Here is a 21,210-nt window from a genome sequence, read left to right on the forward strand (position 1 = left end):
CTCGCATCCGGCCCTTCCTCTCCCAAGATGCCACCAAATGCCTTATCCATTCTCTGATCATCTCCCGCCTGGACTACTGCAACCTCCTCCTCACTGGCCTCCCCCACTCTCATCTCGATCCCCTTCGATCCGTCCTTAACGCTGCAGCTAGGCTTATTTTCCTCTCTCGCCGCTCCTCTTTTGTCTCCCCCCTCTACCTAGCCCTTCACTGGCTCCCATTCCCCTTCAGAATCCTCTTTAAGCTCCTCACACTCACCTACAAGGCCCTCGCCAACTCCACTGCGCCCTACATCTCCACCCTCCTCTCTATTCATGCTCCATCCCGCCCTCTCCGTTCTGCCTCTGGCCGTCGCCTCTCTTCCCCCCTTATAACCTCCTCCCACGCGCGTATCCAAGACTTCGCCCGCGCTGCCCCCCTCCACTGGAACAAGCTCCCTCCCTCCATCAGAACTTCCCCTAATCTGTCCAGCTTCAAACGGGCCCTAAAAACCCACCTTTTTCTTAAAGCCTTTCTGTCTCCCACTTAACTTCCTACCTTATCTTCTGCCTCTGTCCCCCTACTCTCCCTCTCTCCCCTGCGTCTCTCTGTCTATCCACCCCTCCCCTTAGATTGTACGCTCCTCTGAGCAGGGCCATCTCTCCTCCTGTTTCCACCACTTCTAACTCTGCTCTCCAGCTACTTAGCCCTCCTCCTCAAAGGTCCTCCACCCCACGTCCACTTTCGCTCCCTCCTCCCCCCTGGTGGTCTCCCTGTCTTCCGCGCCCCCCTTCTTGGACCCCGTCGTTTTCGGATCCTCCCTCCCCCTTCCCCGCCCTCTCTAGCTGTGCACTGAGCGTACTGAGTTGCTGTGTTTACTGTACTGTGCTGTCTCCCATTGTATTGTGATTTTGTTTGTCTCTGTACGGCGCTGCGGATGCCTTGTAGCGCCTGATAAATAAATATTAATAATTAATATTAATGAAGGGAGTCCTGCTCCCTTCCAGGAGGAAGGGGAGCCATTTACCTCCCTAGAATGGTCTGGTGCCCAATGGAACTGGCTGGTACTGGAGCAACAGGTCGTCCTCCCTGTAGACGATTCCACATTGGACGCTACCTCTGCCTGCCTGCTTCCAAGGTACCTTTTTTGCCCATTATAAAAATCAGTCAAGGGGGTATAGAGGAGCAGGACCTTGAGTTTTCAGGAGGGGATTTCAAAAGTGTCTACACCACACTGCGGCTGAGGGGAGACCACTTAAAATCAATTTAAAATGACAATATTTCAACCAGGGCCAGAGATTGAGGACATTTTGTCAACAACTTAAACATGAAATTACTCAAAATACGTTCAGAGAAGTATACATACAAAATTGAGCTTTTAAAAATTTTATAAAAGTGAAACATATCTACTCAAGAACTTATACTTGACATATACTTGCTAACAACCAACATAAGAAGTGAGCTATTTGGAAAATAAAAGTTCAAAAGTAATTTATTTGTGTATTTTTTAGTATTTCTCTTATATTTTTACAGTAAACCTTTTATCTCTTTTCCCAATTCATCCTCTTCATTCTGTTTCAAATTTATATTTATCTCTTCTTTTTAACCACTTCTCTCCCCAATTTCAATCTTTACACTTCTCCACAACACATTCATTTCTTCCTTTCCCTCTATTCTTTATCTATCCAACTGCCACATTCTTTATTTTCTTCATTCTTGTTTCTCCACCTTTCTACTTTCCCCATATTCATCCTCTGTTTACCATTCACTTTCTTCAGACTCATTTGTTTTCTTGTCCAATTCATCTCCAGTCCTATAATTTGTGTTCATATTTTATTTTCATACTGTTGTGTAACATACATATAAAAGGTATATTTATTTCACTTAAAACTGATTGTTTTTACTTCTTTCTACTCATTATGTCCTGACTAAGTATAAAAGCTTTACAATACAAAATTTGAATACTTTTTAGTCTAACTTGTCTGATGCATATCATATGCAACTTGTATTATTTCAAGGACTAGATTTACTAAACTGCGGGTTTGAAAAAGTGGAGATGTTGCCTATAGCAACCAATCACATTCCAGCTGTCATTTAGTTATTACATTCTACAAAATGACAGCTAGAATCCTATTGGTTGTTATAGGCAACATCCCCACTTTTTCAAACCCTCAATTTAGTAAATATACCCCCAAAAGTATGAACAACACACAGCTTCCTCCAGCCAACTGTGTGCCAATACTTACTGTGACATCATGGTCATAGCACACTCAATAGGGGTCATCAATTTCCTGATCACATCTTCTGTAAGCAGTTCAGGGCAATGAGCAACAAAACTGCGCATAGCTTGAAAACAGAAAAGAAATGTTCTGTTAAAACAGCACAACAACATAAAAAAAAAAAAAAAATGATAAGTAAATTATCATTAGTGTTCTACCATCTTGGGAACATTTACTAAATTGTCCAAAATTCTTGCAAGATTTCCCTTGGCATTCCAGTTTCTTCCCACAGTCCAAAAACATGCTGCCATTGTAATTGGCTCGGGACAAAATTGGTGTATATGTAGAGAGTAGACCGTTAACTCCACTAGGATAGCTACTGATCACAATGATTAAACATTCCCTGTAAAGCGCTGTGTAAAATGGTGGTGCTATATAAAATAAAGGTTAATAAAAAAAAGATTCCATAGATCCAACGTTGATCTTTACAGAATTTTTCCAATTTAACATAAAACTTGAAGCTTAAATAAACAAACAAAATAGACATTTCTGTACTGCACATACACACAAAGAAAATGTAAGCATACATCTGAATCAAGAATTTGTGCATCTTCGACTTACAACTCCTGGGAAAAGCCCAGTGAAAAAGACAGCTTCGAAACACACAAAAGAGCCACAAGACATAAATGAGCCTAAACTAAGCAGTAATTTAGGAGAAAAAAAAAAGGAAATGTTTTAGTCAACTAAAGAAGTAGCTCTAAAGTGTTAGGAGGTTTGACTTTTACGGTGACGTTAATACTTTTGCACAGAGCATCCTCAGATGCTTCCACCTCCCCCAACAACTTGTTAGTTCATCTTCCAAGAACGTACATTTATGCGTGCAGGGCAGACAATATAGGCACAAAACTAAACTGCTGGAGGCAGCCAATTTGTGGCCTGAACCAACATTCCTGAGAATGTAGATGCACTAAATGGCTGTCTCCACTGTGTACAGACAACAGAGGAAATATAAATCTGTTAGTACCAAAAGGAGAACATGCTGTATCTTTATAAGTAGGGTTTTTATTTCTATTAATGTTCAACAAAACATTAAACAATAAATCTTTCTTTACATAGACCCTGTTCCCTCTGAATGTGTGTATTCATTTCAATTTGTGGGCTGAAGGAGAGCAGCACAATTTTTTTTTCTCCATTGAAAACGGTGCCCCTGTTATTATTCCATGTTTACAATCAATAAAGAGGGGTTTTTTTTGACTTAAAGTAAAATTATCATCTCTGATGCTATAGGGGGACATAGACAATGGATAATATTACAACCCATAGGAGGAAGAGCACTTAATCCAAAAACTGACCTCTTCACTCCCTTATAGCCATGTGCTTTTCCACAACTTACCATCAGCCCAGCAAAGAAACAAAATCAAAAGAGAAAACAAGAAAAGCAGCTTTAAGGACAGACATCCCACATTAATGGTTGACTGATCAGTATCTCCCTAAAGCATCAAAAATAAAAGTATTTAACTGTAAGTTAAAAAATAAAATAAATAAAATCTATTATTCTCCATTCGCAGGGGGATAAAGGAGAAGAATGCTAAGCAGTAAAAGCTACCTGGAGAACAATCCAACCAAGGCAGTCTCCGAGGTGGGTGTTCAGCAGATCTGGTTTGTGGACGGCCCATGCCGCAATGTCCAAGATGTACAAACAACTCTGTCTGACCGGTAGCACCACAAGGTAAGCCCACCAAATGGCTATACAGATCCAGCAGTAGGTAGATGCTGGGGTGGCAACAAACCTTTTTCTGTGGCCACAAAAGAGAACCAAAAAGAAGTCCAAGCTCAAGAATCCCTGGGAGCTGGAAAGGAACACACACACAAATAGAGAACCCCATCAAAGTAGTGAAACTCCATCATGTTTGCCTGGCACTACAGGAGTAATGGCCCTTTATCTGGCCCAGAGCTCCAAGATGTTGATCAGTATGGAGGACACCATAGAAGACAATGTCCTTTGGATCTATTGGCGCATGTACACATCCCCCCAATCCAGAAGGCTGTTATCTATATTGATCACCACCTTAAATTGGACTTAGAAGGGCCTCCCCAACACCAGAAAAGCCAGGTCCATCCGCTACCTGAGTGATGCAAACCACCTTGAGAGAAAGCTAGATGGAGCTCAAATGGTACTTGGGAAACTAGTTAATACAGTTGTAAAAGCATGCACTGAAGGAACTGTGTGTATGTAACAACTTCTAAATGGAGACCATATTTCCTACCACTTTCATATTGTTCTTCATGGTCAAGCGAAAGGTGGTCAGAAGGAAAGAGAACCTGAAAAAAAAAATTAATCTTGTTCTGTGGAAGTAATACTCACTGTCACACAATGTGAAAAAGGTGTTCCAGGAATAATAAAGTTTGAAGGGAAAAGAGGTTTACAATATAGTCATAGCATTCCAGGGATAAAATTGATAGCTTCTTGGACCAGGCTTTAACCATGACATTGTCCAGATAAGGTACAATCATGACCCAGAAGTGCCACCACCGCCGTTATGACCTTGTTGAAGGCCTGCAAAGCTGCCGACAAGCTGAAGAGAAGTGTTCAAAATTGAAAAGTTCACCCAATGGAAAACAAAACTGAAGAAGTACTAAAAATATTCCTGGATGGGAAAGCATAAGTTTGTGTCTTTTATATCCAGGAATACCAGGAATTCTGCTTCCTTCATGTCCTAGATCAGCTTCTGAATCACTGCATCTTGAATCACTGCATACAAATGTATTTGTTGAGGACTTTTAGAGCCAAAACATGGCAGAATGTACCTTCTCATTTTGGGAAACAGGAAGAGACTGGAATAAAATCCCAGACCCCACTAAATGCACAGAAACAGGACAGTTGGCTACTACGCTCAGCAACCCGTAAAAACCCGAAAAGGTGGAATGGAAGGCTTTCCTGAGTAAACCAGGATATGAAAAAAAACTAGGGGGAGAGCCAAAAGGGATATCCAGTACTCTCGGCTGACAACATTAAGCACTCAAGGGTCAGACACCGAGTGAGACCAGAAGTTGCTAAAGAGGAGAAGGCAAACAACCACTGGTACGTGGGAGGACTAAATGATGTCAGAGGATTTGCTTTTCGCCTGTTCTTCTTTGAAGCTTGGGAGATTGAGGGCTGGTCAAAGTAGCGCTTACTACAAGAGAGATGAAAAGAACTCTATTGACAAAAAAGAATGAACTTAGATTTGCTCTGTGGAAGAGAGCCTTTCTTCTCATTTGCAGCATTTTTAATGGTTCTTTTTCCAGCTCATGCCCAAAAAAGCTTTTCCTTAATGCAGACAGCATTGTCTTGGAATCTTGGAAGTATTATCCACTGCCCTAGATTTTAGCCATAGTTCCGTGCTCACCACCTCCTCATTAGCAGAGATACTTGACTCTAATCTGAAGTTCAAGCCTTATGTGAAAGATGGAACATTCTGGATACAAGAAACCAGGTACATAATTTATGCCCTGTGTGTGCCATCTGCAACCATTCCAGGAATTGCTCTGTCTAAGTGGAGGTCACATTAACAACCCAAGTGCAACTAAAAATGGCTACAGAGCAGACACAAATAGTGAAAAAAAGGCTTTTAAGCAAGCAGTCTAGACTTTTGCCTGAGGAGTACTTGAAAGATCTTGCATCTGGTAGAGCAATAGTTTGCCTCTTAGATAGCTGTCAGACAGGAGAGTCTACTACTGAACAACTTTCCTGTAGCTTCAGGTCGTCCAGAGAAACAGTAAATAGGTCTCAAACTATTTGCAAAGGGTGAAAATGTATGTCTGGGTGTCTTACCCAAACACCAAACTCATTAAAAAACTGGTCTGGGAAATAGAAAAAAAAAAAAAAAAAAGATATTTTTCTTTCAAAAAATAAACAAATAATGAAGATGCTGGCTCTGATCGTTATGGTCCATACGCACAGCTCTGATACAATGGTCAACAGACTATGTTGCTGCAAGAGATTTGTTAGATTTTGGTTCAATCAAGTTACCTAGTCTCTCCTTCCTGCTTACTTGAGAAGTGGTCAACCACCATCTGACCCCTCCAAAAGTTTAACCAGAGGGCAGAAGGATCACTTGCGCTTTCAACACTCAACAAGTCAGCAACAGACTGCATCAGGAATCTGGCCAATGCAGTTTTGAAACCGACACATACCAGTGGAACCTCCAACCATGTATTGGAAGGTAGGGAATACAGTCCATAAACCGAGCAAGGAATTGGTCACAATTTGGCCCCAGCATCACAAAATACTGTGAGGCAGCACAAGGAGAACAGAGGGTTATCCCACAGGCAGGGCCGGATTAAGGGAATGGAGGCCCCTGGGCTAAGGGGCCATCCATTCCCCCGTGAGGTCCCCAATGTGAGCCGCCCGCCGCGAGGCCCCCCCCCCCAAGCACTTACCTGTCAGTGCAGTCCTCCTTCCGTGGCGCTCAGTAAGCTCCTTACTGAGGAGATCTTGCGAGAGTTCACTAACTCTCGCGAGATCTCCTCAGTTAGCAGATTACTATGCGGCGCCGGGGATGGATGATCGCACGGACAGTGCTCAGCAGCATTGATCGGGCCGGGGGCGCCCCCGCCCCCGGACCGATTAATAATGCTGCTGAGGACTTTGAGGGGCCCCCTGGATGCCCGAGGCCCCTGGGCTATAGCCCAGTTAGACCTCGAGTTAATCCGGCCCTGCCCACAGGTGGTTTGATCTGGCATTTTGCAAAGAAATAATGGTGAACTATCAATGTGGAGGGCTTGGGTTAGATAGAAGTTCTCGAGAGTCGGACACAGCCACACAGGGAAACGGGGAAAGAAGATGTGCTATGCTGCAGTGCTCTTATAGGGAAATTGGAATAAAACTGGAAATTCTACAAACAATATAAATAAACAATACAAGATGTTCAACAGTTAAACAATAATACAACAATAAAGAAACAGAATAATAGACATAGCCGGTGTCTAATTTTAATACTTTTTTCAAACATTTGTATTAAAGGTAGGGAAGGAAGAGAGAGGAGGGAAAGGGGAGGAGAGGGACCACCAATCTAAATATTAGGAATTGATTATGTTTTTGCCACTAGAAATTTTCTTCAGTATTGGTTATTTCAGCAAGTATTGAAATTTACACATAAATCTGCATAAGCCACACCCACTTCCCCCTTTAAAAAACATTGGTATGCATTGTATATTAAAATTCTGCGATCTAAAGCTTAAAGCTGTTGCCTAGATTTTGGGGAAAAAAATGTTGAGGCCTGTTAAAAACAAAGTAGACAGTAACTACCAAGGCGGTATATTCGATCAAACAATCAAGCCATTTACAAAAAGAGAGAAGACTAAAGATGTCATGAGTAGACTGTCAGTACTAGACTATGAGGAAAGTTCTTTTTCAAATCACCGGAAACTTCAAAAGCAAAAAACAAAACAAAAAAACGATGTGTACATTGCAAACCCCTTACTCTAGCAGTAGTAAAGTATTCTTAAGGTGGCAAATCCCTTTACAGCAGATTCTTACCACAAAGTGCTCCAGCACGGCCTTCCAGGGTCACCTGCCAAGTAAAAGAGTCTCCCCTAGCTTTTTCAGCCTCCAGCTCCTTCAAAGAGCGAGGAAACACATTTCTCCACAACAGAAGCATCTTAGGAAGATGATAGCGTACAACTGAGGGGCCTGTGGATCAATACAGCACAGATTAAATAGATCTGAAGTAACTCGATGAAGCTATACAAAAATTTATCATAGAATATGTAAATAAAGGTATATAATAAGTGATATTAATATATGCATACATTCCTGTAAATAAACCTTGAGATCTGTTGTCATTGCTTATAAGATTGGTAACTTCGGATGTCATGACTAAAGCGTTCTTTAGGAAAACATGAGTAAAAAATAATCCATCCTGTAATCAATATAAATCAGTAGGGATATTAGAAGTTACCTTGGATTTCTATAACCTGTACACAAGCACATGGCCTACAGCCTTGAGCTATTCTTTGGTCAGACTTCCAACCGTGACTTATGATATCCATATAATTTTAGTGTATTATCCCATATAAATAAAAACAATTATTCCAATACATATTTCAGGAAGCAGCCACCTAAATATTTATAAGAACATATTTGCCTACTCTCTAGGAGAGATCCTGGAGAAAAGCAAGTAAAATTGGTTAGTATGGTAAAGAAGCTAGGGCTAGTGATTTGCAAATAGACAAAAAACAGTATGGCATAAGTATAGCATAGGAAAGCTGAAAACAGTAAAAAAAAAAAAAAAAAAAAAAGTAGTACATACAGATTGCAAAGCTACAGAGCCAGCAGGCATAGAGGGAGGGCATGTTCAGACAAGTTTATTGTAGTTTTGTGCCTTACTCCTAGCACAGCGCCCTTTATACCCAATGGTGCAGCAGTGCCCACCAAATAGGATGTAGGAGAAATTGTACTCATCAAAACAATGTGAAATTATTTAGAGATTTGGCTTAGAGAACACATACCTAATGTCATCAGAGCCCCAAGCAGCAGCCACCCAGCCTGGGTACGCTGCAGGGACAGTCTGCTGTTCTGTGATGCTGTGCGTAACAGGTCCTCAGCTATACTCACAACCATCTGTAAAACAAAGTACAAGCAAGCTTCATATAAAAAAGGCTTCCAGATCATAAATATAAACTCCAATATTTGACTGAGATCATATTCTTCAATAAAGTATAAATAGTGCATATTTATAATGTCATTAAGAGATTTCTATTTTGAAGCTGAATATATTTTAGTAATTATGGAGGTGTTCCGATATAATGCAATATAACCCACTGCAATGTAACTGCCGAGACAATGAATTGGCTTATCTCTGAGCCATAGTGAATGAAATAGTCATGAACTACACAGGTTAGTTGTCCAAGTTGGGCTGATAAATCCAATTATAATAAACGTACAATTAATAATTAGTGGAGATTGGAGAGATGCTACTTCTTTCACCACGCCAAACCTGGGGCCTAGTATCCATAGGACCTGAAAGGCTTCCTTGATGTTTGAGCACTGAAAGACCCATGAGTACAAATTAAATCTGCATCTATACAAACAGGAGCCAGATGTCATTTGTACCGATGTGTTTGTGACGCAGCCGCATGGGTCTTAGACCTGGGACACCTATCAATGTACCAGTGAGAGGAAAGGGAAAGTTGATGCATTCTTCTAAATCCATCTTTATTATATAGGGCTAGGTGAACCGTTCCTTACCTTCCCTTTGGAGTGAGGAATTCCCAGGGGGCACTGATGTACACCTCCAAGCAGGGCAGCCATAGCAAAGCTGTAACCACTAACAGCTTCTGGGGAATTCTTAAGGTTATTAAGCCTCTCGGCACACCTGTCCAGGAGTGGGGTCAGCTGGAAGGGTAGGGCCACTGCAACACAACGCAAACACCATGCTGCGGCAAGCCTGGCTGCCATGCTGGGGTGAAGAAGCACAGAGGTCACAGTATCCAGGAGTCCTAAATACCAAAGAAAAGGTTAAACAAAGACTTTCCTATGCACATGCAACTCATATAACGTACAAGAACATAAAATGTAAGTTTACTCATTGCTATGTTACCTATTGAAGGCTCCTGTATAAGAGGAGATGCAGTTGAGTTCAGACTTTGAACCAGACTCCCCAGCTCCTGCAGAGCGCACACCATCACATGCTGACTAGCAGATACATCTGCAGTACCCACTTTATTTTCATTGTTTGCATCATTCACAACAGCTTCTGCAAGAGATTCACAGCAGAGGTTATTGCACATAAAAATTTATTGAAAAGGGCAGTCCTATGCAACTTTCTGTGCTTTATGAACAGCCTTGTATGAGGGAGGAGTCACAATACATATTACAGATGTCATTTTGCTACATTGCTAAATAACAAAAATATTTTTAAAAAATCTTACCCACAGACTTCATTTGTTTATTGATGGCCTGGCAGATCTCTTTAGCCGCTGCATTTTGAGCCTTCTCTCCAAGCAAACTGCCAACAGTGGCCCTTAAAATAAAGGACACACATCTTCGGGAGTAGACTGCCTCCACATGTGTCTGAGTAGCTCGGGGATGTGACACAAGGTCAAGAACATGAGAGAGAAATGTGGCAAAATTGCGCTCCAGCCACTGGCCCCCTAAAGCAGTGACAAACACTACATATGCCTGTAATTAAAACAAATCAATGTTTCAGCAGTATATACATTTATTTATTTTCTTGTTCAGATGTTTCCACCCCCCAACCCAACTCTCTTCCCACCGCTTGTAGCATATGTGCTTTATGTAGGCAATGTGCACTAGACCTTGTTTTACAGCAAATTATTTGCATAGTCCGAAACTGGTAATGATCACACACAAAATACACACAAGAGAGAAAGGGAATTCTCAGTCCTGTATGTGCATGCAGTGCACTTGAAGAATTAACAAAAGTAACTTCAATCAACAGCAAATGCAGTTAGAATAGGGCGTAGGTGAAAGTGGTCCTGGATTATTTTTGTATATAAAGTCTTTTAGTCCTCACAAGAAAAAAAAACCACACACACAAAAAGTCTATGGCTGACCTGTGTCACACCAACTCGTACTTCTCGACTGATTGATCCTCCACCCTTTAGCATTTCTCCTCCGCTTTTAAGAAATCCAGAGCCTCCACGCAGAAATCCAGTAGCCATTAACTCCAGTACCTCTTCTAACGTGGCTTTCTTCACATTCTGACGCATCACTTCACCAACAAACAGAACACCGTCCATATAAGCAAATATTGGACAAATGTAGAAGACAGATTTTCATTAAACACATATCATTCTTTTCAGTTACAGAGTTACAGGACAGTGATCAATTTAAATCGTTATGCAGTATTCAAGCAAGAGTAACAGCAGAATGTATTTAAAGCTACATAGTAAGGTGAAATACTAGTTAGGTGCATACGTAAAGTTACTACATCAGATGTACCATTTTATTACAAGTTAACTGGTTATATTGAAGAAATTGTCAAAAATGTCAAACAAATTGCCACAGGGACTATTAGTTACTTTTTCACGCCACTGTATCCTTTATTATGTACTATAATGTACATTATTGTCCGCTATTGTAACAAATGTTACAGACCTTAATTCTCTCAATCCTCACAAATATAGTACTTGTTTAACATCAGAACTATCCCTACTATACACATTTTAAGTTCATAATCCTGAGCACCAATTTTCAAATCTTTAGTCACCTGCAGTTGCCATTACAAATGAGTAGTCCATAGACAGATTGTAAGAGTAGACCAGAACTATTTGTATTTTAAGCAGAATTGCTGGAAAACCTACCTGCTGCCTGTTTTGGCATTAATGCTGTAGCCATAACGGTTCCTAGTAGTTTAGACACCGCAACTCTGACACCATAGTTAGAACCTTCTAGAGCCTTGAAACAAAGTGTTGCCACATTCTCTAGCTCTGCAGTCCACATAAAGACAGCCTCACTCTGAAGCTCCAGCAAGCACTGTGGAAACAAATACATTATTAAATGGATATAAATAATGTTTTCATGAAATACAATTTTTATATTCCTGGTTATGCTCTACAACAATTTCAGGACGCCAAAATATTACACTATCTTTTCCTATATTTACACAACATTTACTCAGAAAACATACAGTAAAAATTGTAAAATGAGTGTTTAAAATAAATGTATGGGTCTTTCAAAACAAACACAAAAAAAAACGAAAACACACCAACAACAGAATCATGATGGTAGAAGTAGCAATGATCATGTCTTCGGCAGCAAAAAAAAAAAAAAAGGGAGTCAATCTCAGGCTTTAATAGCAGGGAGATTGAGAGGGAATTGCTCAGAGCAAGAAATCAGAACAGAAAAAAAAATAACTTCACTTATAGAATTACATGGTGCGACTCTAAATTTAATCCACCTGCTGAAAATATTCCACAGGTCTCTGACTTTCTTCAGGATAGTTTCAGCAAAGGACTCACTCGTGTGTCTGCATTGAGTGTGCTCTTAGCTACCAAGTTAGCTTCAGACGATTTGATCATTTGCTTCTTCCAAGCAGTAAAGAAAAATCCGTCCTATTAGGTCCTTTTTGGCCCCATGGGACCTCAATTTATTGCTCAACACTCTGATGTCTGCAAGAAGTTTCTTTGAGATGGATAATACTAAAAGGTGGTGTTGTTGGGTGACAATTACTTCTGCTCACAGAGTTGAAGAATTACAAGCGCTGTGGTGCAAGGAGCCCTTACTGAATGTCTATGCAGATAAGGTGGAATTGGAACTAATCTAGCTTTTCTGTCAAAAGCAATATCCACATTCCACATAAATCAGGAGGATATACTGCCACCATTATGTCCATAGCCTAATGTTGAAAAGGAGACAAAACTGCACTCAGAGTTGGTAAGGGTAATTCCATTTAGTTATTCTGGACAGATGGATTTAGGAGCACAGAACAACTCTTCATGGTTTCTGCAGGGCCTCGGAAAGGGTGCGCTCATTCTAAACTTGCCAGATGGACCAGGGAAGTAATATAAGAATACAAAATAAATGGGCAAAAGGTACTAAAGATCCCGTGGGGCCACTCGACATTGGCAGAAGCAAACATCGTGGGCAAGAAAGGCTCAGGCTTCAGAGACAGAGCTGTCCGCTGGATAAACTTCCTTTGCTTTTATCCTCCACTGACTCTCAGATTGGGAAACATATTCTCCATACAGCCACTAAATAAATTAATGATTCTGCAGTATAAGTGGATGAGCTGTTCTTTGTAGCCCATCCTACTGTATTGCTTGATATATAATACTGTAATAGTTGCCATGGAGGATTGAACTGGAAAAATGAATGCAGCTTGAAGTCACTCAAAGACATAAAGGTAGAACTTTCCTCTACCTAAACTGGAAAGGGATTCTACCCATTCAAATGGTGGCCATGGAGTATTTTAAGGGAAAAAATTAAGGGTAAGCATAATTCGTATTTTTCAGGGATATGGTTCTTATAATATACTGCCCATATGGTATGTAGGACTAGCTATATATGCTCAAATAAGGATTAGTTAAGATTTCATTTTACTACGCAGATTTTTCTTTTTCTCTTATAGACAGTTTACATAATCCAATGTGGCTAATGGCAAATTGCCTCAATATTTTTTTCTCTATATTTTACTTGAAGTTTGTGGCATTTTAAAACTTTTCCACCATTTGACACCAATTTTTCCTAGTCATCTGAAAAATGGAAAATGGGGCTTTTGCTGTGTATATTATGTTAGCACTCTTTGGTACTATAAGAAATACAAATAACACTCAAATTCAGAAGCATGACACTAAAGGACAAACACAAGATTATATATCGACCCTTCACAAGCGCCTGATATTTACTGTACAGAAAAATGATAATTTCAGGATTAAAATAAATCAGTGTTTTTGTAGATTCAGCTAATTTTACTTTCTAAGAACCCACAATAATGGCCAAATATTGATAGCAGAGTTTCATATAGCAAGGCATATACAAGGGTAAATTGATATATATATCTAATATAGAAAAGCCTAGCGGCGTGTGTTAGTGTGTGTGTGTGGAAAAAACTACCGGGTGACAGAGCGCCACCTGCTGGGCGGAGTTATATACTACACTGACCTACTAAATTCTTAGCATTATCTAATATATAAAAGCCTAGCGGCATGTGTGTGTGTGTGTGTGTGGCGATGAAGATGACAAGAACCTTTTTAACACCTTAAGTAGCTTGATTTGACTAGAATGCATGAGTATCATGCATGGGTTAACTATATATATATATATATATATATATATATATATATATAATTACATACACATATATATATATATACATACATACATATATATATATATATACATACACACACACGTGAGAGTAAACAACATGTTTCACTACCTTGGCTACAGCACATCGAACAGCCATGGACCGGTCTGTCAAAAAGGATCGAGTGTTCTTGTAAATGTCTCTGTGACTGGAAGCTGCAGCCCCACCAAGGCCACTAAGCACTTTCTGCAAACTCATTAAGATTTCACTGCGACCCTGTGACTGGACAACACAGAGAAAAAGAACAGACTTCAAAGAACAGAACATGAAGCAGAACAAAATCAATTTTCCAACTACTAGAACAAGGTGATGTTTTGGGCACTTCTTTGTGTAAGGTCCACCTGGGTCAAACTGATTTAAAACTTAATCACCCAAATATCCATTTTCTTCCTTTTAATCTTGTTTAAGGGCAGAGTCATGAAGCCTGCTTTCTCTTCACTGTGCCCACATCTTCAAATATTTCACCATGCAACATCAAATTATCATTATTTATTTATATAGCGCCAACATATTCCGTAGCGCTTTACAAATGTGGACAAGCATTGTGAACTAATAAACAAACTGGGTAAAACAGACAAAGAGGTGAGAAGGCCCTGCTCGCAAGCTTACATGCCCTTGTAGATTAAGAGACAGGCACTCATCCAACACACGATAAATACATTTAGAAAATTAAAATTACATCTGTATTAATAAAAGGTTAAAAATGACCAACCTAACAGGGAGTCTGATAATGTTGGGATTCTAACTTGTGCTAAACTGCAATGTGGCTAGGTGAAAAATTGTTACTTACCTCTGCACTTTTCAGGGACTTTAGCAGGTTATTTACAGTTTCGTGAAAGGAGCTCCCCAACATCCTGCCCATCTTTTCATAAAATGCTCCTACACATGCAACAGCAGCCCTGGAAGAAGGGAGCAATAGTCACAGAGCGAATGTTTATTTTAACATGGATCATAATTAATGTCAAACTACTACTGTGCTTGGTAAAGGTGTGCAATATAGTCTTTAGAAAGCATTCTGTCTAAAAATTTCTGAAAGCCTTTCATATAAATATTGCACAGAATTCCCTAGTAGTGTAAATACATAATCACATAATCAAAGTATACATGTTGTCAGTTAAAACAATGACAATAAACTTGCAGTAAAATATAGTTGACTGACACCAGTTCCTATTGCATATAAAAGAATACGGATGACTTATAATAGTGTCTTGTTAGACAGCGGGGAAACATACATCTTTTAAATAGCATTTATATTGTGGCTTTGATGTACTTTTATCAAGTAGAACAAAACAACACATATGTCTAAAATGCGGCTTTCAGCTTTTTATCTTCACCTTTCACGCAAGAGGATATCAAGGTTGAAACCTCTGTACAACTGCTGGAAAAAAAAAAATCCTATCTGTCACCGATCCCTACACAGCTGTAAAGTTAATGTTTCATTCAATGGAAACTATTTTGGTTGCTCCGGAAACCGCCTGACACACTTGATATTGCAGGTTGTTTTCAAAGGCAAATTTAATCCCTTCCCAGGGGGAGTGATCAACTTTCAACACACCTAGGCTACTGTAAGATTGAATACGTCTCAGTTTTGCAGCAAGTTGAAACAGTCACACGATAGCAAGAAAAGCAACACAAAAATGCCAAATCTTCAAGAACTTGACTTTCTATAAGCAACTGAAAAAACAATGAGCTTTATGTTGCACCATCGGTAAACACACTCTAGATGATCTAAATTTGTAGAGCAGGAAGACACAGAAGCATGATAAGCCCAATGCTAACCAATACACATTTTAAAATATTTGTTACGAATGATATTACATAAAGACATTAATCTGTACAGAATGCAGAAATGCAGTATTAAAAAGCATGTTATCAATGTGTGCATTTTCCTGTCTTTCAATCCAAAGAGACCATCAATCCCAAGTAATCCTGCTCTAAGACTTACAGCTTGGTTGGCAGATAGGCAGCAGTGTCATCCTTGCTCTTTATCATTTCATTGCACTTGTCCAGTGTTTGGAAGACAGTGTAGGTGTCTCCAATACTATACAGAGTGGCAAGATTCTTGGCTAGCAGCTTGCGGGTGGGTGGTCCAGGGGAGCTGCTTATGAGTCCGGTAAGCTGCTCCACAAGTTTCTTCTGGTTTTCTTTGATGTCTGTCTGTGATAGAAATAGGCATTAACAACAGTACATGGTTCATTATTACAGAAGTACATTCGGATCTACAGTTATTCCAAAATGTTCACTTAGCTAAAATGATTTAGGAAATCACTACAGATAACAGACTACCATGACGATAGTAGAGTGATATGACCATCAAAATTTGTTTTAACCGAATCTGGAAAAAGGAGAAAGCCATAACATATTCATATTGGGACTAAACAAATCTCAAGAGACTATCTGGAGGTGCGAGGGCCCTTTAAAAACACACAAATTGAGCTCCCAAACTATTACCCCTCTCATGAACAGCTTTGTGGCGGAAGGTAACGAAACAGCTAGATAGCTTTACTGAAGATTTATTTGCATCTTATACTCTACATTTTATGAATTTGGTAATACAAATCTTAGTTTTCTGGCCAGGGACTTACATAAAATGAGGACAGTTACATTACTTGCCAATAAGAAAAATAAAGGTGCGTGCATTAAAAATATTTCCTCAGAAATAGCAGAGTGCTCTCACGAGTACCTCTTAATTTGCAATGTCATGGATATGGCTCATCAGGATAGAGCTAAATATTATGGAATATTTAGGCTCAGTGGATTTTTCCATGTTACCGGACAAGACTGTGGAAAGGCTTGATAAGAACATTTGCCTGGTAAAAGTATATGTGGCTTTAAAAGAAAAGCTTAGGGCTAAAACGGCCTGAATTGTCAATGCATATGATCAGCTATAAAAGGTTGTCACAGATGCTGATAAGGTGTTTGACCGAACAGACTGGCTTGTTATAACTTACTCCCTAAAGTCTCTTGGGGTATATTTACTAAACTGCGGGTTTGAAAAAGTGGAGATATTGCCTATAGCAACCAATCCGATTCTATCTTTGATTTTGTAGAATGCACTAAAAAAATGAAAGCTAGAATCCGATTGGTTGCTATAGGCAACATCTCCACTTTTTCAAACCCACAGTTTAGTAAGTATACCCCTTGGTCTAGTCCCACACATGCTTCACTGGACTGGGGGGGGGGGGGGGGGGGTCTATATAGTAACCCTTCAGCAACAGTGAGGGTGAACAGTTTTCTCTCTGTGCCAAAGGAAATACAAAATGGTCCTAGACAAGGATGTCCTCGATACCGTTTGATTTCTATTACAGTCTCGACAGCACGTTCAAGATTTATAAGGGGGTTTGTTGGATATAAATGGCTTGACAGATAATAACAGGGAACATGACATTAAATGCCTATTGTATTCTTTTTATTGTATGAAGTAACAGAGAAAAAAGTATAAAAAGAAACCAATGCTAAAATTGCAGGACACACAAATTAGTGATGCATATAAAAACACCAAAGCAAAAACTAGTAAAAGACCGAGAATGCAGCTAGAGGTATGAAAAGTATGAGACAAAGCCTCAAAGAAAAGCAACAAAAAAAGATACATAATCCACCAGAGCTGATGTCCGTCTAAAACGAAATTAATATAAGATTTTGAAACAATATAAAGATTCATAAGAAATCTTTAATACAAAAGACAGCTATAAAAAGGGTTTATTAGCATCAAAATAATTGCATATAAATTAATCACAAATATTACGATCAGACTGGTACCAATATATTCAAAAAAATGTCCATAAGGTTTAATCAGAGACCTGTGACAAATCAGCAACCATTATGAATACACAAAAATGATCATAAATGCAGTTAATAATGAAGAAAATTCAGGGACCAAACAGGGTCCACTTCAACTCTTCCTTAGACCAGAGATATCCATATATAAACATTCATTTAATTTGATCTAGAGGTCCTAGGTTCAGTTTTTGCAAATGCTAGTCACACATAGCCCTGCTGGAACCCAATAGAAAATCAATACTACAAAATAATTCTTTTTTGCATTTTAGTTACCTTTATGAACTTATATCAAACACCAAATTTCAAAGTACTGTTCAGGTATAAGATTACAGCTGTAGTGAATGACTATGTTGTGTGGTTCACAGAGCGGCTGTATTGTGAAATGTTTGCTGCGGTTCCACTTGAAATAACCACTGATGTTACCAATTGACATGCACTTTTTTCCCTCTGAAGAAGGTACTATTTGAAAGTGTGGAAAAACATCACGATGTACAGGAACACTCAGCAAAGCTAAGAGATTTTATTCTATTGCATATCATTTGTTGTTAACATCATTAGCTGTTAGCACCATAGTGAACATTTCACAGTGCATTCTCTCTTTGCCCCACGAACCATGGTGCTGTGACTCACTATACCTGTAATCTAGTAGCTGTCCAGTACATTGATATTTACTGTTTGATACAAAGCTCACAAAGCTAACTACAATACAAAAAGACTGTTTTGAAGGATTGGAACCTAAGCTTTACCAAGTGCTTCAGTGTTCTCCCCAGAAAAGTTTGCCAGCCGGGTGGGGGCAGTTGTAATACTTTGCACTAATAATGAAAAATGTTGGAGGTTATTGCCCACATGTGCCAGGACTGGTCAGACTGGTGGTCAGTAGTCTAACACACAATGCTGGTTGTAGTGCTCACATAGTGCCTGGTAAAACAGGAGAAACAATGGATTATTCTATTATAATAGGACTCTATTAGGCTCCAAGAGCTGGGTGGCAAGTAAAAAAGCCCAATGGAGCACACGGGAAATAGCTTCTGGGGGAGAATACTGAGCTTACACATAGAGCCGAGATGGATTACTCAACATTTTCTAGTACATGGTCGGAAATTCTGAGGAATACAAATTCATTCTTGTTAGTTAAGACAACAAACAAACTCAATGGTCTGACAATTTGAGACAGGAATGGTAAAGCTTTGACATTGTACATAATGATCTAGGGCCTGATTCATTAAGGATCCTAACTCGAGAAACTTCTTATTTCAGTCTCCTGGACAAAACCATGTTACAATGCAAGGGGTGAAAATTAGTTTTCTGCTTTGCACATAAGTTAAATACTGACTGTTTTTCATGTAGCACACAAATATCAACTTTAAATTTCAGTGTACAAATAAGCCATCAAGTATTTGTGTGCTACATGAAAAAACAGTCAGTATTTAACTTATGTGCAAAACAGAATACTAATTTGCACCCCTTGTATTGTAACATGGTTTTGTCCAGGAGGCTGAAATAAGAAGTTTCTCAAGTTAAGATCCTTAATGAATCAGGCCCCTAATGTTCTAGCTCTTTTCACTCCTTCCCTTCTGCTGTACTTCCTTATCTTTGTTAATGTAAGTATTAAAGGCAATTCCTTTGCTATATGTGTCCAACATACTACTAGCTGTTTTACAGAAATCAGAATGCACCCTTGGATGGTGGCGACACAATTCTTTAGCATTTATTCAATCTTGTAATCACTGCTTTATATGCAATGGGGACAGTTATAAACCACAAGTTGGAAATGCTGTTATTTTTCATTATATGATACACTAAAGTGTTCTGTACACTTACACATTGTTATATTGCTGAATCTATAGCCAATAGGGTCAAACTTAAAGAACATAAAGACTTTTAAAAGAAAAAACACTTTTGAAAGCTTATAACTATAAAACATGTTGCAGTAAACATTACATTTACCTTGTTAGCAGCTATGAGTACTTTATCCAGAAAACGCAGCCACTCAAAAACAAAGACCGATTTCTTGGCCTCTGTGACCTGGGCCAGAGCATCTTCCTTAAGGAGTAAACTGTGGGCCAGCTCCATATCTGCTCTGATGAACACCTCAAAGAAAAACCCCTATAGAAGAAAGAAACACCCAATTAATAATATTTTCATTAGCTCTACAATATTGCTAAGCTTGATACCATATACAATATGTCTTATTTGACATTCCAGGGTAATATACAACCTGAAAATCAATTCATCAGTCATATTTGCCATATAATACAGAGTAACATCTTGCAGTAGAAAACCTGGAAAGCATTATAAAGATGCTCACAATACATAGAGGCTGTCACCTGACTGTAGTAAGTTGCGCTGAGGTGCCTTTCAATACAAAATAAACTAGTCTGAATGCCTTAAAATAGGGGTCAATGAATCGTTTAGAAAACACCCTGAATAGACATCCACGACTTGTCCCAACCTAGATGGGAGGCAAATGAATTACGCACTATCAGCTGGAATGGTCAATATACAAACAGCCAATCAGAAGCAGGTAAATAGTGATGCTGGAGTCGTAGTCATCGAAAATCTTTATACCAGGCCTACAGTATTCACAAAAGACACAGCTTCGAAGAAGCGCATCTGACAATGCATCTAAGTCTAATTATACTGCATCTTTACGGAGCGTGAACACTCCCTTACTATACTTAACTAAGGATTGTCCATCCCTGTTCCACCTCGTCAGGTGTAAGGGGAGTGATGCAAGATGCACACAAATCTAGATACGGAAGCATATAGGTCAGTGTTGGCTAACCTGTGACACTCCAGGTGTTGTGAAACTACAAGTCCCAGCATGCTTTACTAATATATAGCAGCTTATTGCTGGAAGGGTATGCTGGGACTTGTAGTTTCACAACACCTGGAGTGTCACAGGTTAGCCAACACTGATATAGGTGCACATGCACAGCAGTCAAATGGAGTACAGGTACTCCACAAAAATGTACATACGCCCCAACTTCAGTGAACACTGCGTCTGCAGCACATACATACTCCCATACCAACTAATCGGATATGTGAACATGTTAGACTGTTTAATATGCTTGTTGTAAGCAAGAAAGACAAATATATGTATAATATATGTATAAATCAGCAGCCTTATATATGGAACAAGTCTAGTCAATAAACATCCTTGGTCAAAGATTAAATAAAATCAAACAAATTTTAAATAAGGTTTAAGACATATATACGCCAAAGAGAGAGAAAGTAATGAAGAATTCAGGAGCCAGTAGGTTAGTTTAAATTGCCAGGGAAAATATGCATCCATTGACAACAATCCAAATGACAGGTTAAGTGCCAGCAGTATCATCTAAGCTCCTGGTATTTATCCAGCCCAGATAAAACCAAACACCGCAAGAAACAGACAAAGCATCAAGCACATACAAATGTGTAC

The 21,210-nt window shown here is 39.3% G+C and overlaps 1 protein-coding gene across 1 annotated transcript in view; it reads right to left on the bottom strand.

The window, feature by feature from the left end:
- HEATR5B (HEAT repeat containing 5B) overlaps positions 1–21,210 on the bottom strand; it is a 67,036-nt gene that overhangs the window by 45,115 nt on the left and 711 nt on the right. The window contains exons 2-13 of the mRNA XM_075200956.1: positions 19,737–19,895; positions 15,955–16,166; positions 14,800–14,908; positions 14,082–14,231; positions 11,506–11,677; positions 10,756–10,913; positions 10,111–10,360; positions 9,780–9,935; positions 9,428–9,678; positions 8,689–8,800; positions 7,718–7,870; positions 2,224–2,323 (exon numbers count right to left, since the gene is read on the bottom strand). Of these exons, the coding sequence (XP_075057057.1) occupies positions 2,224–2,323; positions 7,718–7,870; positions 8,689–8,800; positions 9,428–9,678; positions 9,780–9,935; positions 10,111–10,360; positions 10,756–10,913; positions 11,506–11,677; positions 14,082–14,231; positions 14,800–14,908; positions 15,955–16,166; positions 19,737–19,862 (1,949 nt within the window). The 5' untranslated portion in view covers positions 19,863–19,895. The remainder of the gene's footprint in view (positions 1–2,223; positions 2,324–7,717; positions 7,871–8,688; positions 8,801–9,427; positions 9,679–9,779; positions 9,936–10,110; positions 10,361–10,755; positions 10,914–11,505; positions 11,678–14,081; positions 14,232–14,799; positions 14,909–15,954; positions 16,167–19,736; positions 19,896–21,210) is intronic.

The sequence above is a fragment of the Mixophyes fleayi genome, chromosome 3 (genome assembly GCF_038048845.1).
Source record: "Mixophyes fleayi isolate aMixFle1 chromosome 3, aMixFle1.hap1, whole genome shotgun sequence".
NCBI classification, from domain to species: Eukaryota; Metazoa; Chordata; class Amphibia; order Anura; family Limnodynastidae; genus Mixophyes; species Mixophyes fleayi.